Raw genomic sequence first — 24,516 nt, 5'->3', positions numbered from 1 at the left:
GTCGTTTTTTTTGGTTTGTTTATGATTATTATATTTGTATGTCATGACCCACCTCTAGTTGGACAGTTTCAAAGTTTATTTCCCTCGAATGGAGGAAGAAATGCTGCGTTTTGAATTCCTCCTGATTCATTTCTTGTGTGACTGATGCTGGCCGTGCTTCTACATTGTGACTAATATATCAACATCCACCACAAAGTGCTTTTCCCAGTTTTCCTTCATGCGACAAATCATAAAAAAAAGAAAAAAGAGTTGCCAAATGCATGAATGCCTTGAACTTTTGGACGAAGCAGCGGCTCTACATTCTAACATGCATGACATTGGAGACGACATGGTACATTACTTTGCAACAAATCAACATCATAGCAACTGTTCAACCTCTCAGCTTCGTATGAAATACATTCCATTCCTGAGTGACATCCCTTTACGTCAGAGACACAGTAGATCTAAAGCCTGATGTGTGCATTAGCTGCTAAGCTTCATTAAGCTAGTCATCTCAAACGAAGTCTTGGGGATTTTTAGAGAGAAAATGTTAAACTGACTTTAAGGAATCTCACTCATTCAAGTTCAGAAATGGTCCTGCAGTCTCGCGCACACGATGGTGGGGATTTGATAGCATCACTGGTGGCAGTGGCGGCATGTTTGGCAATTTGCTGGAGGTTCGGTGCTTCGTTGGACTTGAACGGCACTTATGAGGGATGAAACTGGAACCTCTCATTGGCTGGACAAGGAACAATAAAAGTGTAGTTAACTATTGAAGTGCTTTTGCGTTTTCTCTGTTGCTTTGATTTTTCTGACAGATATGTTCTCAAAATTGTGAGTTGCAACTAAAAACAGTCTCAGACCCCTATGGCTGAGTTCTGTGAGTCAGGTTTACAGTCCTTGGTGGAAGAAGTATTCAAATTCTTTAAGCAAAAGTAGCAGTACAACAATAAATAAATACTTAATATAGGGGTGGGCAATATATCGCCAGTATTTCAAGATTGTATCAATATCATGATAATCGACTAGATATCGTCTTCGAATTTGGATAGCGTAATATCTAAGTGTTGTCTTTTCCTGGTTTCAAAGCTGCATTACAGTAAGGAGATTACATTTTCTAAACTTACAGGACTGTTCTAGCTGTTCTGTTTTGTGCCTTTACCCAGTTAGTCAATAAATCCACAGTACTAATGATTATTTATCAAAGATCTCATTGTGTCAATATTTTGGGAAAGCACTGATAGTCAAAGCTACAATATTGTCACAATATTGATATCATGGTGTTCAGTCAAACATATTTTGATATTTGATTTTCTTAAAATAATTCAGCCCTAACTCCATATATTTAAAGTTAAAGTGCATAGTTTTCAGCAAAATATGTTTAAGTATCACATTTATTAGTATTTAAAATGCAAAATGTCGAAGGAGGAATATACCAGCTAAATAGTGTGTATTAGTCAGACTAGATACTTTCCCAAATGCTGTTGGTAAGTTTGTTGCATAACAATGCACCATATTTTATGGGGTCCTTACATATTTTATATAGAAAATATTAATCTGCAAAGTATCTAGTAACTTCAGATGTCAGATAGATGTAGTGGAGTAGAAGTATAGAGTAACAAGAAAAGGAAATACTCAAGTAAAGGCACTTTAAAGTTACATTGTTCATAACTTCAGCACAATGATACAGCTGGTGAGTGTACTTCGGTAGAAAGAAAATAGTTCCTGCATGAAACTGTTCACAACAAGGTCTGTGGATTATCTTGAGTAACTGGGTCATGATTTGTGGAAAGAGACATTTCTGTTAAGTTTTTTAGGTGCATTTCAGGGTTTTTTTGGGTGCTTTGAGCATCACAAGTCCATCTAGTTCCATTAAATTTGAGAGAAGGCAGACATGTCTATGGCCGATATCTCCAACACAGCAATTTACGCCTAAACAATCTAGATTAATAAATGGAACTAAAGATAAGAGGAAAAATATGTAATTTTGATTTTGGAGTGAACTGTTCCTTTAATATACCTATAAATACAGCCTAAATTTGAAAATAACTATCTACCTTTGCTTTGATAGACCTCTGTAAAACAATGTTAGCCATGGACAAACAATCTTACTGGCATGTCTATGTATTATTTTTTCTGGACCTTTCAGTCAGATAACATGATCTTCATGTTAAAATTTTCATTTTTTCTGAGCACTTTAAAGGGTTCCTCTTGTTAGCTTAAAAGTGGATGAAGTCCATTGTTGACTTTGGAAATGGCAGTTGACAAATAAAATAAAAAATTCTCACTGGGTGCATTTAGTGGCTGGTCTGGAGATTTCAGTCACATATTTGCCTTTATTATATAACTTGAGCAGAATAAGGATTGTGGATTTGTGCCACATTTTTTATATTGCAGCATACATTAAAAAGCGGTAGCTGCTTACCCTGGAAAGTAAAATATCAGTGGGCTATAAATGCCATGAAAAAGGCCCAGTTAAAAGTTACAGTTCAAAGTGAACTCAGCCTGAGTTCACTGGTGAATGAATTATTAATCTGAAATACTGATGTTACTGCAAGATTGGAAGTCCATCCATGAAAGCCAAAGCAATGCAGACACCCTGGGAGGATATTTCCTGTCCGCCATGTCCACTGTTTCACTTTAAACACACACACACACACACACACACACACACACACACACACACACACACACACACACACACACACAAAGCAAATGTGTCAAAGGTTGTAAGTAGTGCTATCAAATTCAGACAGATTCTCCACTGGGATGGACAGCAGGTGGTCTCAGGTGCCTTTCACTCTGCTCTTAGATGTGCCGACACTCCGGAGGTGGATTTAAATAAAAATTCAGCAAACGTGTTGGGAAAAAAAAAGAAAACAAAACACTTGATCACTTGTGTTCTCAGTCGTTGCTGCCTTGGGATTAAATTTATACAGTAACTGTGACTTCAGATGTATGAGTGAAATATTCATAACAGTGTTTCAGCTCTCTCACACACCAAATAAGAGTCTTCTATTATCAACTCAAGTATTTTCAGCAAGTGCTTAACTTATGTGTGGATTTTTCCTTTTGTCTTTCTCCAGGAAAAATCTTTTCTTTACCAAATACATCAGAGATAGCGTTTCAATCCATCCTCTACTGCAGATAAGGCCGACTCTGTCAATGTCTAGTTTTTCAGGAAGAAACAGCTGTTGGAGTTTTGTCTCCTATCAGGTATCCAGCAGATGAAAAGCAGATTGATATCACTTCTCCTCGTGGATTAGAGCAGACAAAATGAATCAGATTTTAGATTCTTATTGAGCTTTAGGTCATCCCTCCATTTCAATCACGGGTCTTAAAGCTTATTCACTGAAATCAGCTCAGAGAGAGAGAGAACAAAAGAAGGAGATAACTCTCCTTTTTCAGTGGCTTATCGGTCCAAGCATATGGCCTGTGTGATAGGTCTGATCCCAGGTGACTGTGTAACACATTTCCCCCCCAAAAAATACACTCTCATAATCATCAGGCTGTGGCTTGGTTCAGTCTGACTGCTCCTTCATATGTCATTATGTTCTGGAAGTATAGTTGTTTTAAATGATTTAATTTAATATCACATCATTAAGTAACACAAGAGCCACTGTTTCATTTTCACTGATTGACAGGAGGAAAAATACATTCCTCTGACCTCCTTTTGCATGTGTTTTTGCAGACAGGTGTGCAGTCCCAGGACGGATCGTGCTATTGTCTTTGTAAATCTACACCTGTTCTCTGACAGCTCAGACAACACAAAACATACTTTAAAGTAGCGAACACAGCAGACTAGAACCAGATTTCTTCGCTGGGAGACCTGAAATGTGACGCCCGCTCTGAGATGCCTGCAATATGTCATGCTGTGTCAGGCAGTGAGACTGGCCCGGATTCATGCAGGAAGGCTTTATTAGTCAAAGTCTCCATGCAGATATTTTGTTACAAGCCTGTGTTTCACCACTGAAGGAGCATCATTCCCTTGAGACAAGTTTCACTGACATGTCATCACTGCAATAACCAAATTAATTTAATAGGTTTAGGATGAGGCACAATAAAACCCCACCAATAATGCCAACCATGATGTGAGCTGTTAAACTGAGTCCTTTCTGTGGCAGTGTGAGGGCCCTGCTGCCAAGTAAGGGACCGTTTGTTATTTATGAGGGGGGTGCAAAATGGGGGAGACACTTCAAATATTTCTTAGAAAAAAAATCAAATCTACTCTAATAGATAAAGTGCAATCCCTAAACCAATGATAGCCTACTCAGCTTGCTTTCTTTGGTGGCCACTTTTGCAAAATGAAAGGAAGCCAGTCACAGCAGCGACTGGCCCCTGTGTTTCTAGGATTTTAGAATGTTTTTAGGATTTAAGGACATTTCTATGATTTTAGGAGCTTTTTGGGATTTGGAGACATTTAGGATGTTTCCATGATTTGATTTTAAGAAGTTTCTTAGGACATTTCAGGAATTTAGAATGTTGCAGACATTCCTAGTGATTTAGGACATTTCTAGAACTTTAGGACATATCGGAGTTTAGAAGATTTCTAGGAGTTTAGAACATTTCTTGGACTTTAAGATGTTTCTAAGATTTCAGGCCATTTGAGGCTTAGCAAGGACCTCTGTCAGGGGGTACTGGTACTTTTTTTGATAAACAAGCTCTATTTTGATGCTGTTTAAGCACTCTGTCACTGTATACTGTCACAGCCTGTCACAGTGTGTGACAAAGCGGGAGACGAAACATAGTTGGCAAAGTTTAACAATATATTTTAATTAAAAGCAGAAACACAATGAATCACTTTATCTTTATTGTGAATTAGAAAATGGTTGGGTGGCAACTCAGCACTCTATCAGGGGCCAGATTTGGCCCGCGGGCTTCAAGTTGAGTATCATTGCCCTTTAAACCACTGCAAAGTATGTGTGAGAATGAGCGACCTCTGCTGGTGAGGCGTCATAGCACACATCAGGGGCAGAGCACCTCTCACAGCTGCACTTCATTAAATAAAACCGCAACAAACTGAATTAAACTTCTCCAGCAAACAGCAGAAATGGAAGGAAGGTTCTACAACTGAGGTTAAATTATAGCTGAATGTATGAGAGCAGCAGGAAACCCAGGATGACCCTGACCAGAGAGAGCAGAAGTGAGTCAGCAGGGTGAAGTTTTCAGACACTTCTCGCGTCCTGCGTCAGGTGGCGCAGCGCCTCAGCTCAGCGTGAGCTGCTCAGACCGGTCAAACTTTTTTGGTGCTTCCATGTGCTCAGACCTGCAAAATAACTTTGTCCCAACTCATTTTCCTGCGCCAAACTATGTGCGCTGATTGCTCAACTCCCTGCGCGGAAAAGGAGCCAATCTGTCAAGTTTTAACCGCAGGCGAGATGGAGTCGCAAACTAAAGTACCGACGGCTCTCCGCGGTGATGAAGGTGTTTGTAAGAAAGGATGCGGGCTTCTGCTGTCCGGTGAACCGGATCACTGCTGTATGGACGCCCTCCGCACCGTCACCGACGCCCTGGAGGAGAGAAGCGCCGCTTTGGAGCACGAGACCCGGATGGCGAGGCTCAGGTGGAACCGGAGGGAGCAGTCCCTGTTAGCTCAGGTGTCCACTCTGCAGAACGAGGCCCAGCTGGCGGCTCTAAAGTACCAAAGCAGACTGCATCAGTACATGCTGCACATCAACAGCATTGCAGAGCAGGTCACTGGCTACTACAAGGTAAGAGGGGGGAATTATTTCAGCAGCTGACAGCAGCCTGTGCGGTTCATGCTCGAGACAAGACAGTGCTGTGTAGAAGTCTGAGGCAACCCCAAACTTTGTTGTTGTAGCAGTGTCATAATGATAACATTTATTTCTCTTCATTTCTCCAGTGATTCAAGCTGTCACACAGTGTGTATGTAATGCTCATAAAATAAAATAATAAATAACGGATGAAGAGCAAACATGGAGTCGCACAACCATAACAAACAAACAATACTGAGCTGTAGACGAGTCTTGAATGCAAGCTGATGTAAATACACCGGGAGATTAGTTTTGTAGATGTCATATAGTCTGCTCATGAGAGTTTAAGACATGCTAAGTGGAGAGGGAGGCAGCTTCAGTTTGCTGAAGTTGTTTTATTCTGAAATATTTGTTTTTTTCTGAAATTTTTGTAACCCGTTGAAACTTGAGCATATTGCCTTGATTTCTTTCAAAACATTGGAAGACGGCAACTTTAAAAAAATGGCCCCCAAACTGGCAAGAAATTAGTAAAAAAGTTACAAGAAAAAATTAAAAGGCTAAAAGGGAAACAAAACAAAAAGAAAATGAGCTCAAATAAACTTTTTTTTGCAGTAACATTATTTTAAATATAAAAGTACAATAATTACCCTATAAATATAGTTCTCTGGACATTTTTCCTTTTCTTTTTGGATAATATCTAATAATCTCCCGACATCTTATTTTCAAGTCATTTTTTTTTCAACTTTCCAGACAATTCTTGTGTTTTCAAAAGAAATGAAATCAGTTTTCTCAGGTCTCAAAGGTTTAAATGCTTGCGAAAGGAGTCATGACAAACAAAACCAATGTCAATCCAGGCTCTCAAGGGTTAATACTGTATTGAATGAAAGACACTACTTAGAAATAAATATGTATGATCATTATAATCTTGCTAAAACAACAAAATTTAGGATGGCCTAATAATTTTGCACAGCATTGTATGTCATGTAAAACAAGGCATGGACAAGCTGATTAAAACAGTTCTGTTTGGTTGTTTGTTTGTTTGTTTACTGAATTAGAGAGACGTGAGGGCAGCTGCGGACATGCAGAGCCAGATATCAGATGAAGCAACATGTGCAGAGGGAGAGCCACGGGAGCAGCTCCAAACACCTCAGGTAAGAGACTCGCTGCTCGCAGCTTGTACCTGCTGACAGTTATGGCTCATTCATAAAACTTTTTGAGCAAACAAAGCTTTATCCATAATGCCCAGAGGCAGCGGTGCAGTTTCGTCTGTCAGTATAACTGTTGGTGCCCACTGAGACACTTCCCATTGTTGTTGATATTAGGATTTGGGTGTTTTGAAGTCAGCCTCTCGTGCAGCAGCAGGGTTTTCTTCCTCCTCTGTTTCACCTGCTGCCTCAGCTCAGGCTTATTCCTTCTGCCAGACGATTCTCTGTGTCAATGTTGACTCTGGGATCACAGCGAATGCTATGGCGGAGAAAACTCTGAGTGAAGACAGTTTATAGAAGATAATCTCTTCTTACACCCTGTTGTTTGTCATTTGACGGCGTGGTGTGGTCTCTTTTTCTCACAGTGAGAGTGTTTATTGACACAGGACTTTATTTCATAAATGCCGCGTTGAAATGTTGTTGGCATATATATAGATTGCAGTCATTGTTGTTTGCCTGTTTGTCAACAATATATGATCATCTCAGCACCACATTTAGAGAGGAATCTGTTCGTGCCCTAAGGTTTGGACTTGTTCCGTCCATCGCGTGACTTCTAAAGCGGTCTTTGTCCTTTTGTTTTGGTCTCAGCTGATCTAGTGTCTTCGTCTGGTTAGTGTCCTGCCTATTTTGGAAAGTTTGAGGCCAGAACACCATATCAGATTTCTCCCAAAGTCACTGCAGACTAACTGTAATCCAGTTTTACAAAGAAAAAAAAAGAATTGCCTTTGGAGAAAAATCTGATAATGTTTTTTTCTACATTGTGCTCTATATTAAAGGGAAATAATTTTTTTTGACCTGGGTTGAAATTTTGCCGTGTTTTTGTGATAAATGGAGACAATTTTTAAAACAGGTTCAGTGAAACAATTGTGCACTGTCAATTTCCATCATCTAAAAGTGTCTGTTTTTGCCGCTGACAGGCTCGGATTGTTATTGAAAGTGTCCGACCAATTTTCAGAAAAAGCCCCCAGAGAAATTGAAAGTGTTTCCCTACTTGTAGCTGGTCTGTTGTGGCCAAATCTCAGTCAAATCTTACAAGATGTGACTTGTTGCAGGAAAACAACATTGGAAATGTCCGTGAGATTGCTGGAGAAGTTTGTTGTGTTGGAGTACAGAAAGTGTAGCTTAGTGTTGTCTAAAAGATGTTTGTTGTCATGGCTGAATATTTAGCATATTTGGACATTTATGATTTCAGATGAGATTTCAGAAGAAGACTTCTCTTGAGCAAGATTTGGTTACACACAGACCAGACTTGTGAAAGGAATGGAAAAATGTTTAATTTCTCCAAGCGAATTTTGTTGTTGATGATGTCAAGTAAAATTTAGATAAAAAACAAATATGAAATAGCTCCCTAAGGTTTTTCAAAATAGAGATTCCTCCCATGCTGACACTTTCTTTGCACTTTTTAATTAATAACATTTTATCAGCGATCATTAAATTATAATGCAGATACAGATAATTGGTAAAATGCCAAATGTTGGCCCCAATAATCTGTCAACCCCTACCTCAAATGTTTTGTTTTGTTCACAAATTGAAGATATTCAGTTTAATGTTATAGTAATGAAACCAGAAAATATAAATAAATTCACATTTAAGAAGCTGGAATCAAGAGATTTTTTTTTATAAATGGCAGATTAATCAGCCATAAATTAGTTGCAGATTATTCTAATAGTTGACAACTAATTGATTAATAATTACAGCTTTACCATGGTGATCACATTGCAGCCTGTTTCATTGCTGTTGCTGCAACACTCTCTCTCAATACAGGACCACTTTAAAAAAAATGTTGTCTCCATTAGTCATTTAGACACAAAAACATGGGAAAATAGGTCCCATGTTCAAAAACACCTTTAAATGCAAGTAATGGATAGTTTATTTATACATACAGTATTTAAGTGATCTTCAAGAGGTGCTCCTAGAAATGCCTTCAGCCCATTTAGACACTCTGTGGTCAAGTTAAAAAATAAAAAATACCAGAGAGCAAAGTACTCTCACTTTCATTTTTAACAGTGTTAATTATCACCTGTTTGCATCTTGATTTTTGCAAAATGCACTTGAGTATTTATTTATTTTGACACTTTTACCCTTGTACTTACCCCTGTACTGCTGCAAACTATGGGGATTAATAAAGGATTATTATTATCAATCTAAAATGTGCTGCATATAATTGATGCGCTAAACTATCTGGATATGGTTTCTAACTGCTGTTGAGTCTTTGTTGCTGCAGCAAATCATTGATCAAACCTCCACAAGTTGCTTCCAAATCTAATAACAGTTCTTGTTTTAGTAAACTCATAAGGTAGCCTAAAATTTAGTGTTATTAAACCCCCAGCCAGAGACTCTGTTGTGTTTGGGCTGCTGCTGAGTGTGGATGTGTTTAATGGAGTCGACGGTCATATAAAGTATCTCTCTAATTGCCTGCAGCATGCTGTTAGTGCGACAGACTCACTCTTGATTAATGTGGAAAACTGTTCGGTCTCCTCTGCCAGTGCCAGGCAGAAACGCAGCGAGCATCTATTTTCAGCTCTCTTTCTTTTCTCGTCTCAAATCTCCGCTCTAATGTGTCTTTAATAGTTTTCTCACTGTGTGTTTTCTTCTTTTGCTTACCCAAATGGATTTTCCAATACTTGAGAGAGCCGGGTTTGTAGTTCATCAAAGTTTTTACAGTTTAGTGGAAATCAGCTTTCTTTGAAACGTGATGGGATTTTCTGTCTGCGGGGACAATAGAGTTGGTGCCTGGTGAACACCCCAGTTGCAGTTATGGATTGTCCCACTCAATGTCCCTTTTTGTGGTCGGAAAGCCTAATTAGCCTTTTAGTTACTGTTATGCTGGCGAAGCTCTCCATTGCAGCATGGAACACATAGAGGGCTAGAAGGGAAATGTATTTTTTAAACAATGGTTCACTGATTTCAGACAGCGATGGGCAAGAGCAGGCTTCTCCTCACTACTCTGTGACCTTTTAAAGGGTTTGATGTCCTTAGCGATGCTTTAATTTTTCCCTGCTGCAAGTCATATCTTGAGTACATGTTTTCTGGGTCAGTTATGTTGAAATCAGCCGTATACTGTACAGCTTATAGCCTACTGATGTTATACTCCTCTGAACTTATGCCTATGGCAGTGTTCGTCACTTTAGACATTAATATCTCCACAGGGGGTTTATGAATTTTTACCATTCATTCAAGTAATGACAGCTAGTGCGTTGGCTGCAATAGTTGCCATGCTTCTTGGAATGTTATCACGGGGGGGAGAAGTCACGAAGGAAACGCAGTCATCTCACAATTGTGTTTAATTGACATTTCTAAAATATTACTCAAGTTTTGCACAAATCTGCAGTGGAAACCCTCCTATTGAAATAGAGGTGCAGCATTGTTATTATATTGCAGGGTGCCTAAGTAGCCCTCATGTTGTGTTTCATTTGATAATGATATGGACTGCTTATAGACACGCATACAAGCAAACGCTTAGTTCCCATGTTCATAGTTTGTTTCACTTTAACAAGAGAAAATGCCTGTGTGGATTTATTGATGTAACATAATGCTAAGTTGCCTAACGAGTTTGTCTGGGTTTGCTGAATAAAAAGCAGGACAGAGCTGCTAACATTACCCTAAACTCTGATAGAGTAACTTTTCTTCCAGAGCCTGTTCCCACAGTGGTGTATTACGCAACTGTGCCAGTTCTGAATGGGACTTTTTTTTTTAATGCAACCCCTAAGTAATGAAGTCTGCTAGTTCTAAAGATATGCTCCTTGGTTTTGAAACTACACTTTTTATTGCATGTAGTAAGCTTGGCTTGCTAAAGTTTGCTTGTTATAAATGAGCAGAGAAATCAATTTTTTATTCCATTTGTAATTAGTTTTAGTTTTGGAAAAGCTAACTAATGACACCGGCCTTGAAATTCTTTGCCTGCTTCTTCTTATACAGCCCCATTCTGCTTTATTATGTGGAGAAATCTGAAGCTTTGCAGGCCTGCCGTGCCAGGTTACTCGCCAGGTTGCTCAGCTATGATTGGACCATCACTGTTGAGGCTTAACTAATTGAGCTCCACCCTACCTAATAGTTTCATGCTTTTTGTATTTGAAAAAAATTGCTCCACTAGTTTGTGGACAATGACATTGTTGTTAAAAACATGGACAAAGAAGCTTTTGAGTCTATCGTTGAAGTGACTCCAGTAACTGAGCAGTTTCACAGATGCCAGTTGTTCTTTACTGTCAACGATCCCGACGGCTGCTCTAGAAAACGGCTCGCTGAGAGCTTGCTCAGTATTGTGTGTGAAATGAGAGAAATGCGGAGAGGACTGAATGCGATACACAGCATAGTTTTCCATGACTGTGCCTCAGAGATGTACTGATGTAGATCCAGCTGATCTGTTCTGGGCTGACTGTGAATGCAGTTGGTGGCTGTGGGTGAGTCAGCCCGTTCTGCTATGTTGGAAAGGGATAATGGAAGCACGACGCAGCATTGAGACGTTAACAGGATTAGTCACCGCTGCAAAAACATACAGTCGTCTCCATGTGTCCGTGTAATTTGCCTGCATGTTTGTTTAAAACCAGATGAATACACAAATGAAACCACAGTTGAGGTAAAACAGTCCCACTCCCTGAAACATCCCCCCCAAAACCACGACGTGGAGTCAGGAGGGAAACTAAGGAAATAGTTCCATGTGATTCGCAATGGATTGTTCTTTTCATCATCCATTACCAAAGCTGCTGAAAGCGTCTGCCTCACAGGAGAGTAAGAATCTATTTCGTCGTCATTGACTGCGACACTTGAGCGAAGGGCTTATTGACAGAAACAGCGAGGCCTTGTCACCTGTCTGAGAGTGAGAGCGCAATAACTCCAGCTTTTTTTTTTCTTTTTTGTGCTCAGATCAAGAGAAAAGCACAGGGAAGGGCAGAGGGAGGGAGGGAGTGGATACGCAACTCGAGTATCGTTCTCATCAAAATCCAATCTTGCATGACAGGCGGGGACGAAAAAGCAGGCCAGTTTGTTTGCTTCCATAACAAAAGATGTCGAGAAAAGATTGCTTCGCGACAAGAAAAAAAGATAGATTTATGACCTCTGCTTTTATGTCACTTTATGTCATTTTTTTCTTGCCCAGACCAAGCTCCAAAATAAACACGGTAAACAAGTGAATATCTTTTTCCCATTGAAGCAGGGTGTTGGTGTGGTTGGGGAAGAAAAAAAATCTAATTTAACTACCTGAGAAATACGGGAAAAAAAATGTTTATATGTTGCTGCAAACAAAGGCAGATGTCTAATGGTCAAATCAGTTGGGCGCACAGTTGTACACATCTTTTTACTGCTTGTCTAGACAGCTTTATAGTCTGTTTGTGCTCCAATTCCCCACAGCATTTTGTTGAAAATGGAAAAGAACGCTTGTATTCAGATGAAATAGCATAAAGTCACTGGTTTACAGCTCGCTGTCTGTTTCGCTCACAGCTGACAGATCAAGAAAATGGGACTGGTGGGTATGGAAATTGAGTCGATCAAACAGTCCCTTTCACTCTCTGCTTGTCGGGTGTAAATATGGAGTTGTCATGTCCTGTGTGTTTTAGCCTTCTGGAGGTGTTTTTTGGTACCTGTTCTGCTCTGTTTGGGACATCATTTACATGGCAGCTGTTTATCCTTCGCCTGTGAGAGAGGGACCGCCCTGCTCACCATTTCCTATTTCCTCTCCAATTCCACACACACACACACACACACACACACACACACACACACACACACACACACACACCCAGCTACTAAAACAAACTTCAGCTTGCATTAATTTAGATTTATCAGTTTAGAAAAATTAGATAAGCAGCTAATTATTCAACGGCTCTTTAGCAGCTTTTAGGCTCCTTGTTAAATGTCTTAGTGCTGCTTATCTCTGTGCATATTTATAGGATTTTGTTTAGTTTCATAGGTGTTGGTTTGGCAATCAAGATGCTTTTCCAAAGCTTTTGGCTTGCACTCGTGTTTGCTAATAAGGCAGATATTGAGATTAGGGTATTCCAGGTTCCAAGGTTGTGGATTTGGACCAACCAGGAGCAGCGGCTGCAGAGTACATCATGCTCCTTTTGTGAGTTTTGTCCTGAGCTGTGAACGTCTGTTTGTGTGTGTTTGCATGTATTTACTCAAGTAGTCCAGGTCTGTTGTTTTAGGCAGGAGGTGTGAAAAAGAAAACTGTTCCACTAAAGACCACCGTGCTCGTAAAAGAGGAGCACTCTGGGTAAAATTGTCCCTACCTGCTGAAAGGCCTCTTTTGAATGTCCGTGGGATGTTGGTTAGTTGGGTCTGCGGGAGGATGGAGAGTAAATCATGGTGACGTGAACTCAGATGAACAGTTTTGATTTTCACACTTTGATTGTATTTAATGTTCCTGATTGGATACATTAGTTAAAAATCTCTGCAGAGTGAAATATGCAACCAGATTACAGAGCAGCTGCTCAGCTGCCAGAAGAAAATGATGGTATGGTACATTTCTGCAAACCATGAATACGTTGGTTGGGTGCGTTTCATATTTATTATCATATCAACATTTCTTAAGTGATGTAGTAGATAACTCACTTTGTCATCTGGAGATAAAGAGAATGGTGGATTGCATGTTGCCTAGGCGAAATTCCTGCCAAGCTGCAGACCGCTGTTTAAGACCAACAAACAACAAAACTGGTTGTGATTTAGCAATTGCTGTGTTTCTAGTGGCGTCTTAGCCACTAAATGTGGGTCTTTCTGACTTTTCCTAACCATAACCAACTGTCTTTTGTGCCTAAACCTAACAGCATGTTAACCACATCACTCTTGAAATGTAAGGGTTCAATATATCTGCTACATACTAAGGAACAATTGTAATCTATTGGTGGTTTGCAGAAATGTACAATGTCATTTTTTTCTTGAGTAGATAGCAGCTCCTCCGTGGATATGTGCCTGAAGTTGCTGGTTTATTATTATAACTATAGCTAATACAGTCTGATACAGCAGCAAGCAGTATGTACTCTTTTTTATGAAGGTTTTGTTGATGTGCTCCTGTTAATTATACTTGCCAAACTATTAGAAATCAGTTTAATGCACTACAATTCAGTAATTCATAAAGAATTAATAAATGAAATACAATAAGTCTAGTCTTTGGAAGTACAGCACTTCATTTATCCAAATACTAATAGTGACTTTTGTTTGCTTAAAAATATGTGGGGATTACGATTTACTAAACAGCTGAAACAGACTATCGATCAACAGAAAATTCATAATCCACGCATTAATCATTTAAGTCCTTCTAATGCCTTGCAGACAGCGACTGCTGAGGCCAGCGGCACTTGATTTTTGGGGTATCTGTTCACCTGCCTGTGCGTCCCGTTCTTGAATGTAATATCTCAGGAGCGCCTTGAGGGAATTTCAAGAAATTTAACACAAACATCCAATTGGACTCTTGGATGAACTGATCAGAACTTGGTGGTCCCTGGTCAAAGATTGAAGACATGCTTATTAGAGCTGCTCCTTGAAAGTCAGGGATTCAAATCATCAGTCAGAGACCCCTCAGTCAACTGAGATGGCTTCAAGTCAAGCTGTCATTTTGTTGTTGTTGTTGTTGTTGTTGTTGTTTTTTAATGCTCGTCAGCGTACTTCTGGGTCGCTTTGGTCCCCAGAGTTTGCTGCGATATGAGTGCTCTTGACTTTCATGCTAGTCTTTGATACAGAGCTGTGGACATGCAGCCTTTTGGTACAGGGAATGAGAGGAGAGACCTTCTGCTTAAAAGTGGTGAATTTCCAGCTCACAGCAACTTAATGTTACACAGTCCCTGGCTTTTGTTTGATATCTGGTGTCGGCAAAAATGTTCGCGACCTGTCACTAGCACTGTTAGGTTTCTTTACTATATTACGTGAATGCCGCTGTCACACTCAATGTCCTGCTGAGTCCATTCAAACTTTAAAACTTTTATTTTTTTCATTTGTATGACAAAAATACCTTGAAACTGTGCTGATTGTGTAGATCTTTGCTGCTGGGTTTAAAATGTGTGTGAAGAGTCCATGTTTTAGAATTTCTAGCTTCTTTGCAACATCCACATTTGAAGCATTGTCTGCTGTCATGGCTACATATGTGTCTGGAGAGACACGGATGTAAACTGTAACTGAGACTTGACTAGTTGGTGACAGCCTTACAACTGCGAGGCAGTAATTGTAGTTTCTAACAGAATGCCCATTTTCAGGTTTCAGCAGCTCAGTGTTGAGAATTCTCTGCTTTGCTATATATCTGTGTAAACTAAATTGTTTTGGACTGTTATTCAGACAAAACTAGCAATTTCAAGACTTCAGATTGGGCTGTGGGTAATTGTTATAGCCAGGTTTGACATATTTCTGATTGTTTATAGACTGAACAATTAATCAATTAATTTAGAAAATAATCACTTTTATCAAGGATGAACATATTTGTTAAATGGAGCCTGTACACACATTACAATCCCAGCATTTGACAAATAATGGTTACTGTATTTTATCTTTTGTGACGCTTTAGTGTGTTTGCATCTGGCACATTTTTTTGTGTATATAATGTATACACATGGGCTTACTTTTTGTTACCTTTTTGTCCCAGTATCAACTTTTCTCTCCACCTGTGTGCAGTTTCTATGCTGCTGTGTCTCGAAACAATGTTTAAGCAGATGTTCATGTATTGCAGCTCAGTCCGATACTTCAGCTCCGCTCTCAGGTGTACTGCAGGAAGCACTCGGTGACAGGAGTGATTGATCATTGCAGTTACTCTGGAGGAGAACTCTTGACTTTATTCGCACCTTAATGACTGTAGCCCGCCGCTCTCTGCTGCTTTTCTGTGAACCGAAGCGAGAGCCTTGAGTTCAGGATTCATCAGCCAACATCTGGAAAAGAGCCTAGTGTCAAAGAAGCTGTAAACAGGGAGGCTGAACAGAAACTGATGAACTTTCCAGGTCACGTCCTAGTGTGGTATTTTAAGGGATCCCACTGCGTACATGTAACTGCTTATTTTCATTCGGGCACATGCACAGACAAACATACATGTATGTTCCGACAGAAATATATATATATACACACTATTCTAACATACACTGTTTGACCCAGCTGGCACAGATGATATATACCCCCTCGGCCATTTATTACTGATGTCACGGAAAACTCCACTGTGCACAAGAGCTCTCGTGCAACCAAACGCTCTCCTCTGTCTCTTTTGTGATGAGAAAATGGCTTGTTGTGAAGTTGATTCACCAACTAAACATCTGTGGTCCGATCTAAACTCAGTCGCCCCCTCTGTTCCCATCTTTACCACCGCTGGGGGGTTCGGTTAGTCAGTGACCCTGATGCCTTTTGAACTCACACGGACCTACTGAGCTCCTCTAGTCTTGATAAACATGTGGTTTAACCTGCAGCTGTTACAGGGAGATTACAGTGAAAGCCTTGAGTCAGCATGTACACACGTGTACACAGACAGCTGCACACACACACACACACACACACACACACACACACACACACACACACACACACACAGAGCAGTAACCACCCTATCATCAGGGCTCTCCGCAAAGCTTGTAATGAGTGTGTAAATGAGGTAAAGTTGTGGCTAGACCTTCCACAGTGAGAGCACACAGCCAGTTTTCTCCCACCAAGTTAAAGCCAACATAGGTAACGAGGAGGGGTTATGTTCATAATCAAATGTTTTCCGAAATTTTTTGGCTAATTAAGCACTAGGGAGACAAGAGAAGAAAAATCTTCATCGGATTGTTTTTTTTTTTTTTAGAACCCAGTGTTGCCAACTCTTTCCCAATGAAAGTAGCTTCGCAAACTTAGCCAAATTAGATTCAACAGAAAAATCATTAGCAACACATTTAAATAGCATGAGAGTGATGACAGTTACAATTTAGTGACCATTTTCTTGTGCTTCCAAACCAGAGAGCGAGACGGTTTCTGTTATTTAAGGTATTTCTCATCACCCTGATGATTGTTCAAGTGATCAGGACCATAGACTGTAGAAACATTACGGACATTGCTACCATGACGTCACGCACTGGCTGTAATGCCATTTTGAAGCCTCCTTTGGCATTTCCGCAGCCGCCATCTTGGTCTTTTGGAGCCCTTTTTTTGGATGAGAGAGCAGAGCTGTGAGGGAGCGAGGGTTAACAGTGAACATTGTTCTGACTCATAGACTGAGGTGATGCCTCCCAGATACACACCCTTAATTAATTAGGGTATCTTTAAACCTTGATACAATGTAAATGAATGAGTCATGTAAAAATGTATCCTCCATTTGAGTGTCATGAAAGGGAAAATTAGCAGGAGACCCAAACCATTTTTGGTACCAGGCTGTAAACATTTTTATTTGTGCTGTAAAGTTGGGCATTTAAATATAGACGTTTATGTGGATTAACTGTCTTACAGTGCATGCCCACCATATGCGACTACACGCGACCAGAAGTCAGCCCCCATTGGTTTTGTATTGAAAGCGACTGATACCCTGTCCAAAGCATGCTGGGATACCTGTGACGTGGACCAAGTGGGCAACGCGAGGAGAGGAAGTGACAATTTCAACATTTCAAATGTAGCTCACATTAGCACAGGCACTGAAGCTGCAGCTTCAGTGGCTTTTCAAACAGCCGTGTATAAATCCAGAAAATAAAGTGAAACTTGCTCTCTTGCGGATGGATATAAGCACCCGATGGAGCAGGGCGGATGTGAATAGAGGTGACTTGGTCACATATAATGCATGCACCATCACAGAGCCATATGAGGAGCTGCATTGAGGAGGAGTTTTTTTGCCGTCAGCGTTAGCGTCATTTTTCAGGAGGTTGCTGTTTGGTCAGGGCTTTTAAAATGAACACTGGTCACTGGTTCTCTTGATCAAAAACAACAAATATTTTTTTACACGAAATTCTAATCACATTAACAGTCTGTGCATTTGCCCATAAAGCTTTGATTTGAATCAAAGATTTTCATTTGTTGTGGTCGCACATACATAAAACAACTGCCAGCTCTGAGCTGTCTGCATGTTTATTGTCAGTTAAGCCTGAACCCATAAAAACTGGGGCCTTATACTGTTGAATCCATTACAGATAATCTGCAGAGTTTAAACCGCCTCTGTGGATCATGTTTGGCTGCACATCATGGCCTTTGTCAGAGAGGACCGTGACATTACCTTTGGCCTTTCACTGGAAGTGCAGTATCATCAAAGCAGCATGCCTGCAGACTGTATTTACTGCACATTCATCTGCGAACTGAATTAAGGCTGCCTCTGCTTTTGTCGACAGGAGGATTAGGACTTAATTACATCTGGACAGAGGCTGCCATATAGTTGGAGAAACAACTGTACAGTAGTAGACTGGTGCAAGTGCATTAGGGAGGTGTTGAGGAGAGGGATAAGCCGGTGTAATATGCCAGGTGCGTCCAGGGTATTAGCAAACACTGGCACGGCACTGTGCGCCTGCCAAGACAAGGGATCAAAACAAGCCTAGTCCTTTGAATCCTCTCATTTCATCTTGAAGGCCAGCACTCGCCTGTGTCGGGCATTGTTGAGGGGAAGAAAACAGCACAACATTTTGTTTTAGATCTCTGCACAGTAGCATACGAAATGGTGACACAAACACACAGGCCGATTTTGGCAGAAGTTGCGTTGGTTTATCAGTCAGTTACTTAGTCGTATCTAGTCATGCAGATAGTTTTGGTTTTTCTTTGTCTAGATAGATATCCATCGTTGAGATTTCTGCTTTCATCCCAGTACAAAGGAGGAATTTTTTTTGTGGTCCACGAAGCACCAAAAAATGACATAAAAAAGAATTAGTCCTCTCTCCTTTGGAAAACTCACAGACCTCACTGTGAACTGTGTGCTTTCACCATGATGGTTTATTATAGCAACTGTTTACAGCAAGACAATACCTAAACAAGCTGAACCAACTATGTGTGTGTGTGACTAGAAACTAGTATAGGTAAATAAAAAAATGTTTTTTGTGATTTGGGTCAACCAACCTTTTAATAGTCATTTATAAATGAGACTAATGCCATGATTATACCTCTGTGTAGCTGTACTTAGCCCCAGTGATGCTTTGAGCTGAATGCTACAGGGTTGTGTCATATTATTTTGTAATGTAGTCAGTTACTGAATACAAATTACATGGCGATTTTTGCATTAGTATGTTATCTACTGGATCACAAAAAAATGAAATGAAATATTGCACGTTATGGTAAAAGAAATGCACTCAACCACAAAAATGTGATACAAATGCAAAGACTGCTGCTACTTGAACCCTCTATCTTGACTGTAGAGGGTTTTTTTGTCTTCCTTCAGGTTTGCCACAAAGTGAAACACTTGTCTAAGCAGCTCTTTATGAATTCATAGAGCATCGCCATTATGAAAAAAAGTTTCATATTTAATAATATTATTAATACTTATAATTGCCATATTGTAAAGTCATAATAAAAAATGAATCAAGCAATCATTGACAATGTAAAATCTAAATACACTTTTTTTTTTCAAAAGCATGCTGATTATAGTTAATTATTTTTTGTTATCTGACTACATAGTCCTGATAACATGTAATTTGTTTACTACCCAACCCTGGCATTAACACATTTTCAGTGTGTTTACATGCTAACATTGACTACTTAGCACTGAACACAGTGCAGCTGAGGCTGGTGGTAATTTCATTATTTTAACAGGTATTTCATCAAACAAATGTAGTCAAACTTTGACCTGATATGGCACCAGATGAGAAATTAAAGGATCATCAAAGTTACAATTCATCCCAAAGGGGACCATCAATCTTTGCACCAAATTTGATGGCAATCCATTCAACGGTTGTTCCCAATTTTAAATGTGAAACTCAAGGTGGCACTAGATGACAAGCCATTGCGATTTATCCTCAGGGTACTGTTAATGTTAGTACAAAATGTCATACCGATGACAAATAAAAGTGACCAACTGACCAATATTGCCGTCCGAAAAATGTTAAAATAAAGGGACAATACAAATTATCATGCATACTGGACAAAGTGAAATTCCTTCCTATAGAGATGGCTATTTTGAATTTTACCATCCGTCTTACTTGTCTTTACATTTTTTTTAATACCGCAGCAAAAATAGCTTTCTTTGCCTCTCCGTTTCTTCCTCATAGAACACAGGCTTTCTCTTCCAGAAATGCTTCCTCGTGAATATTAATTTTGTTCCCATATTTCTGGCTTAAACACTAATCCCATTATTCGATAATATTATTTGAACAACAGCAACATTAACTCTCAAGCCTTCCCCATCACAATGAATGAGTGGGCTTCCTCCCATAATAGCCAGAGAGTGGTGTTTGCCTGTTGTAGTGTGACCTCTTAGGAACTAGCTGACAGGCTCAGAGTTTTATTTTTGCAGCCAGATGAAGCTGTTTAATTCTGTTCCAATAGCCGCCTTCATGTTATTGCTGGAACTTAGAAAGGAAGCCCTGACGGATGCATTTTTAATTAGCAAAATGGGCTCGCAGAGAAATTGAGTATGAATATTCATTGTGATCACTGTTGTCCTACAGATAGAGCTGAGTTTTAATCATCATAGTTTCAATATCTTGAAGGAAACTGTTTCACATAAACGTTTGAAATGTTCGTTTTCTCCAGTCAGGCAGATAATTGAAAGCTTAAGCATTATACAGTCATTTCATCACCACTGACTACATTATCTACAGTATTTATAGTCTCAAGGAACATCATGTGTGCCTATTGATAGCTCATTCACTTACAGGCACTTAAGTTCAGTCTCAAATCTTGTAATAGCAAGTTTCATTTGAAGTCTCAAGTCCATATGGAAATGCCTCTAGTTACAAACCAAAGACAGGTCTTTAATTGTTGACAATTAGAATGACAATAGAACTGGAACATTTTGTGTTATTTATTCATTTTTTTTATGTATCGCAGACATTTCAGCACATAAGTCATTTATTTTTGTCAAGGAAATCATCAAATTTTAACAACACAATTCAAAGACAACTGAGAAAACTCAAGCTGATGCTGCATAAAAAGTGGACCTCAAGATGGAATTGTTTTTCCAATTGGTTGCTACATTTATTACTAGTATGTTTTATCATTTTGGGAGTTTATCAGGTTGAGACCTTTAGACTTGAATGTTTTTGCTTTCAAGTCTCAGGACAGTGAAGTCCTGCAGCATTTAAAGTAAAGTCAAGACGTTTTTGTGAAGACCGACTCAATACTCAAAGTCTATATGCTCGTGCCTACAGGTGTAGATTGTATAATATTAATTTACTATCATGTACCACTTGGAAGCTCAATGTCAGTCTTCTTGCAACATGCTGCCACTTTGTCACCATGTCAAGTACGTTTACATAGAGCATAATCCTTCGCTAGTAATCAGAATAATAGTCCAATCAGAATAAAAATGCCTTGTGCAACCACCTAATTCAGAAGAGACTGGCCCAAACTAGTCAGATCTGAAGGAATTTTCCATTGGGTTGAGAGGGATGGTGTAAACCTTTGGTAATTTGTTCAAAAGGAAATTTTTAGCGCCTAAAAAGAAAAATACATAAAAACATTTTTTATCTCTCTCTGTTTGGATTAAATATATTCTTTCAGCGCAGGTTTGCTCCACATTGGGGTGAGAGTAGATGTATATACGGCAACAACTGTTTCTGTACATATCCCTCTGCTTATTTTGACTGAGAATCATTTCTTCATTAAAAAAATAATTCATGCTCTGCTAGGCATATGCTCTTATGTGAGTGAACTGATAAGTAAATGTGTTTTTCAGTTTTAAAACTTTAGCTTTATGTAACATTGCTGTGTCAGACTCAATTTTCATGGGAAATTGTTTATCACTTAAGAGCCTGAGAAAAAAAGTTATATTTTGATTAAAGACTTTTGGGCATGAAAATGCACATCTTATTAAATCACTTTATATAGCATTCATGTAAATAGTTAAGTAGTTAAAGTTGAATCTTTTAATTACGTGACTTTTTCATGTGAGTTTTTTACTTAAAGTTTATCTACAATTGTATTTCCATTTAGTATTTATGACCAAAACAGATAATAAGTGTTCCTTAACTTCTTGCAGAGAGGCTTGAGAGCAAATTCTTTAAGAGGGACTAATGCCAGTGTTTTCCCTCAGAGGGAGTATCACGACAAAAACCACATGCTCCTTCATCAGTAAAGCATTGTAGCAGCCTGGATATGCGTGTATGAGCTTAAATCTGCAGTGTGTTTTTCACAGGGCAACACACATACGTCAGCTTTTCTCTGCTTCATTTCCTGCTAATTGATCTCCACCACGTAGAGCAGGAGGCAGATAGCAATCTGCGCGTGTGTTTATGCATGTGTGTATGTGTGTTTGTGTACCGCCAACAGTGAGCCAGATCTATTGGACCACAGTACAGCTGGTGGTGTTGAGTCAGCATGTTGAGGTCACAGCACTGGTGTTGGTACCAGACCTCCATCTGGTTGTGCCAGCAGAGTGCAACGCCAATCTCTCACTACATCTGATTCTATCTCAGCGTTCCAGATCGGCTTTGGCTTCACTGCAGCCTCCCCACATTGAGAACACATTGTTTTTGCACGCCATGTTTTTGTCATTAAGTGGCGTTCGTTTGGCAGGTCAGGTAGAAACCGAGTGCAGCAAGTGCAGGGGGGATATCTCTCTTGTGCACTGACTTCAGATCAGTAAATTGCAACCTGAGTGCTACGACAGTTGAATGCAAAGAGGGAGTGTAACAGCGCAAACTGACCAGCAGATGGCAGAAAGTACACGTGTGCGGTTTCATGTTTATTTGCAGTGGGCTACAGATGCTGGCAGGGCTGTTGGTTAGTAATTAATAAACTAATTAGAAACGATGGGAATTGATTGCTACATGAAAAATTGTTTAGATGTTTTGCTGCACATCTGACAGCTGTGTGTATTTCATTCTCATAGATGTGTTTTTGTGGTAATTGTGCTCCTCAGTGACGACATATATACAAAGTGCTGAATATTAAAAATGTTTGAATGTTAAAAATGGGTACATTTCAAATGATAAGTGGCATTATGACAACATTTTAATGTCAAATTTAAAAAATATATACTATTTGTAGGGCAGACACTCTGTAGTTTAACCATTTCTTTTAACAAAAGAGTGCTGATGGACACCATGTGATACATGCAAAAGCTCCAGAATAGCCTTGAATTGAGACAGTTTTTCTGCTACTTACAACTCAGGAGTTACATCCAGTCCATACCAATATATGAGTGGCTTGTGTATGAATGATTTGGAAAAATTACTACTTAAAGCTACATCTCGAAGGACAAAACTTATATTTATTGTAAAAATGTTTGTGAAAATCCCTACAATCAATATTAGTCCATCAGTCCAAAGCAAGATTAAGAGAGTATTTAATACAGATAAACCTCTAAATCCACATTTTCAATTTGAATTAAAAGCCAACTATGAATGTGGGCACAGGTGCATTTTTAGTTTCTTTTTGTGCTGCTGCAGATGAAGAGCCCCCTGGTGTTTTAGAGTGGTATGAAATAAGCATAGCTGTTGGTAAATGAATAATGCTTATCCATTTCTTACTTCTTTTATACTTTTTGTGAATATTTTGGTGCACAAGAAACATGTCTTTTGCATTTTTTCCCAATTTTACTTTAGAATTGGAAGAGTTTCTGACACATGCAGATTGCTGACTATACTTTGGGATGTCATCATCTTCATGCAGCAGGGAACAACATTTAGATGCACAAAGCAGGGCTCAACGTTAATGTTTTTTTTTCCACTTGCCTGATTGGAAAAGTGGGTGTAAAAAAAAAATCACTTGCCCATGTAGAGTTTTGCTTGCCCCTGTGCAAAGGCAAAGGCAAGGCAGATAAATAAATAAATAATGACAAAGAATGAAATGCTCTTAATTTGGAACTCTGGTGATGTTTTTCAAAAACTTGAAAAATGAGCTTGTTTTATCCACCTTGCTCTCAAACTTGCAGCAAACGGCATTATACATTATACACAATTATACCTACCTAAACTCCTGTTTCCATGATAATTGAAATGTCAGCTTGTGCTTCAGCTACTAAACTTTGTCTTTACCTGCCACCATTTCTCGTGAGTGCCTAATCAGCACTGCATATGTGTATCTCTTAACAGATGAGATGGAGGCTCTTAACTATCCCTATCATCAGTTCAGGAAAAAATAATGTGTTAATTCTTTTATGTGCCCGATCGAGCGAGTGAGTTGCTAGATTTTCTGGCTCAAAGTGGCATTTTACTTGCCCCGGGCAATCTGGCAGTCCTCATCGTTGAGGACATAAAAATCCGTGCAAAAAGTGGTTAAATAGATCTACTATTTTTTCCACTTACTCATGATTTCTTTTTTTTTTGCGAACTGATAAAAACTGGAAACGAAAACAGCACATATGCATACACAAGCCTGCGTGCGCTCTCACACCTTTGTGAAATGCACTCCTCTGAGCTTCCTCTGTATAGGAAACCTCTTCAAGACAACAGAATAGAACAGCACCATCTCTCCAACACTTTAAAGGATTCGGTGTTCTTGTGCAGCTCTGCTCTCCGTCATCTCTCGTCTTTCTCTCTGTGTGACTCATCTAAGCCATGCACTCTGTTGTTCTGTGCACTCGTATGAAGTGGATCATATAGAACACCAACCTTTCA

The 24,516-nt window shown here is 39.4% G+C and overlaps 1 protein-coding gene across 1 annotated transcript in view; it reads left to right on the top strand.

The window, feature by feature from the left end:
* The first annotated feature begins 4,918 nt into the window (after positions 1–4,918).
* The window catches only part of LOC121950257 (PDZ domain-containing RING finger protein 4), a 198,645-nt gene continuing 179,047 nt past the window's right edge, over positions 4,919–24,516 (top strand). Inside the window, exons 1-2 of the mRNA XM_042496201.2 lie at positions 4,919–5,690; positions 6,749–6,844. Coding sequence (XP_042352135.2) covers positions 5,289–5,690; positions 6,749–6,844 — 498 coding nt within the window. The 5' untranslated portion in view covers positions 4,919–5,288. The remainder of the gene's footprint in view (positions 5,691–6,748; positions 6,845–24,516) is intronic.

This window comes from Plectropomus leopardus, chromosome 7, assembly GCF_026936395.1.
Source record: "Plectropomus leopardus strain MGB_pleo_1.0 chromosome 7, ASM2693639v1, whole genome shotgun sequence".
Taxonomy (NCBI): domain Eukaryota; kingdom Metazoa; phylum Chordata; class Actinopteri; order Perciformes; family Serranidae; genus Plectropomus; species Plectropomus leopardus.
This window is presented reverse-complemented; position numbering and strand designations above follow the sequence as displayed.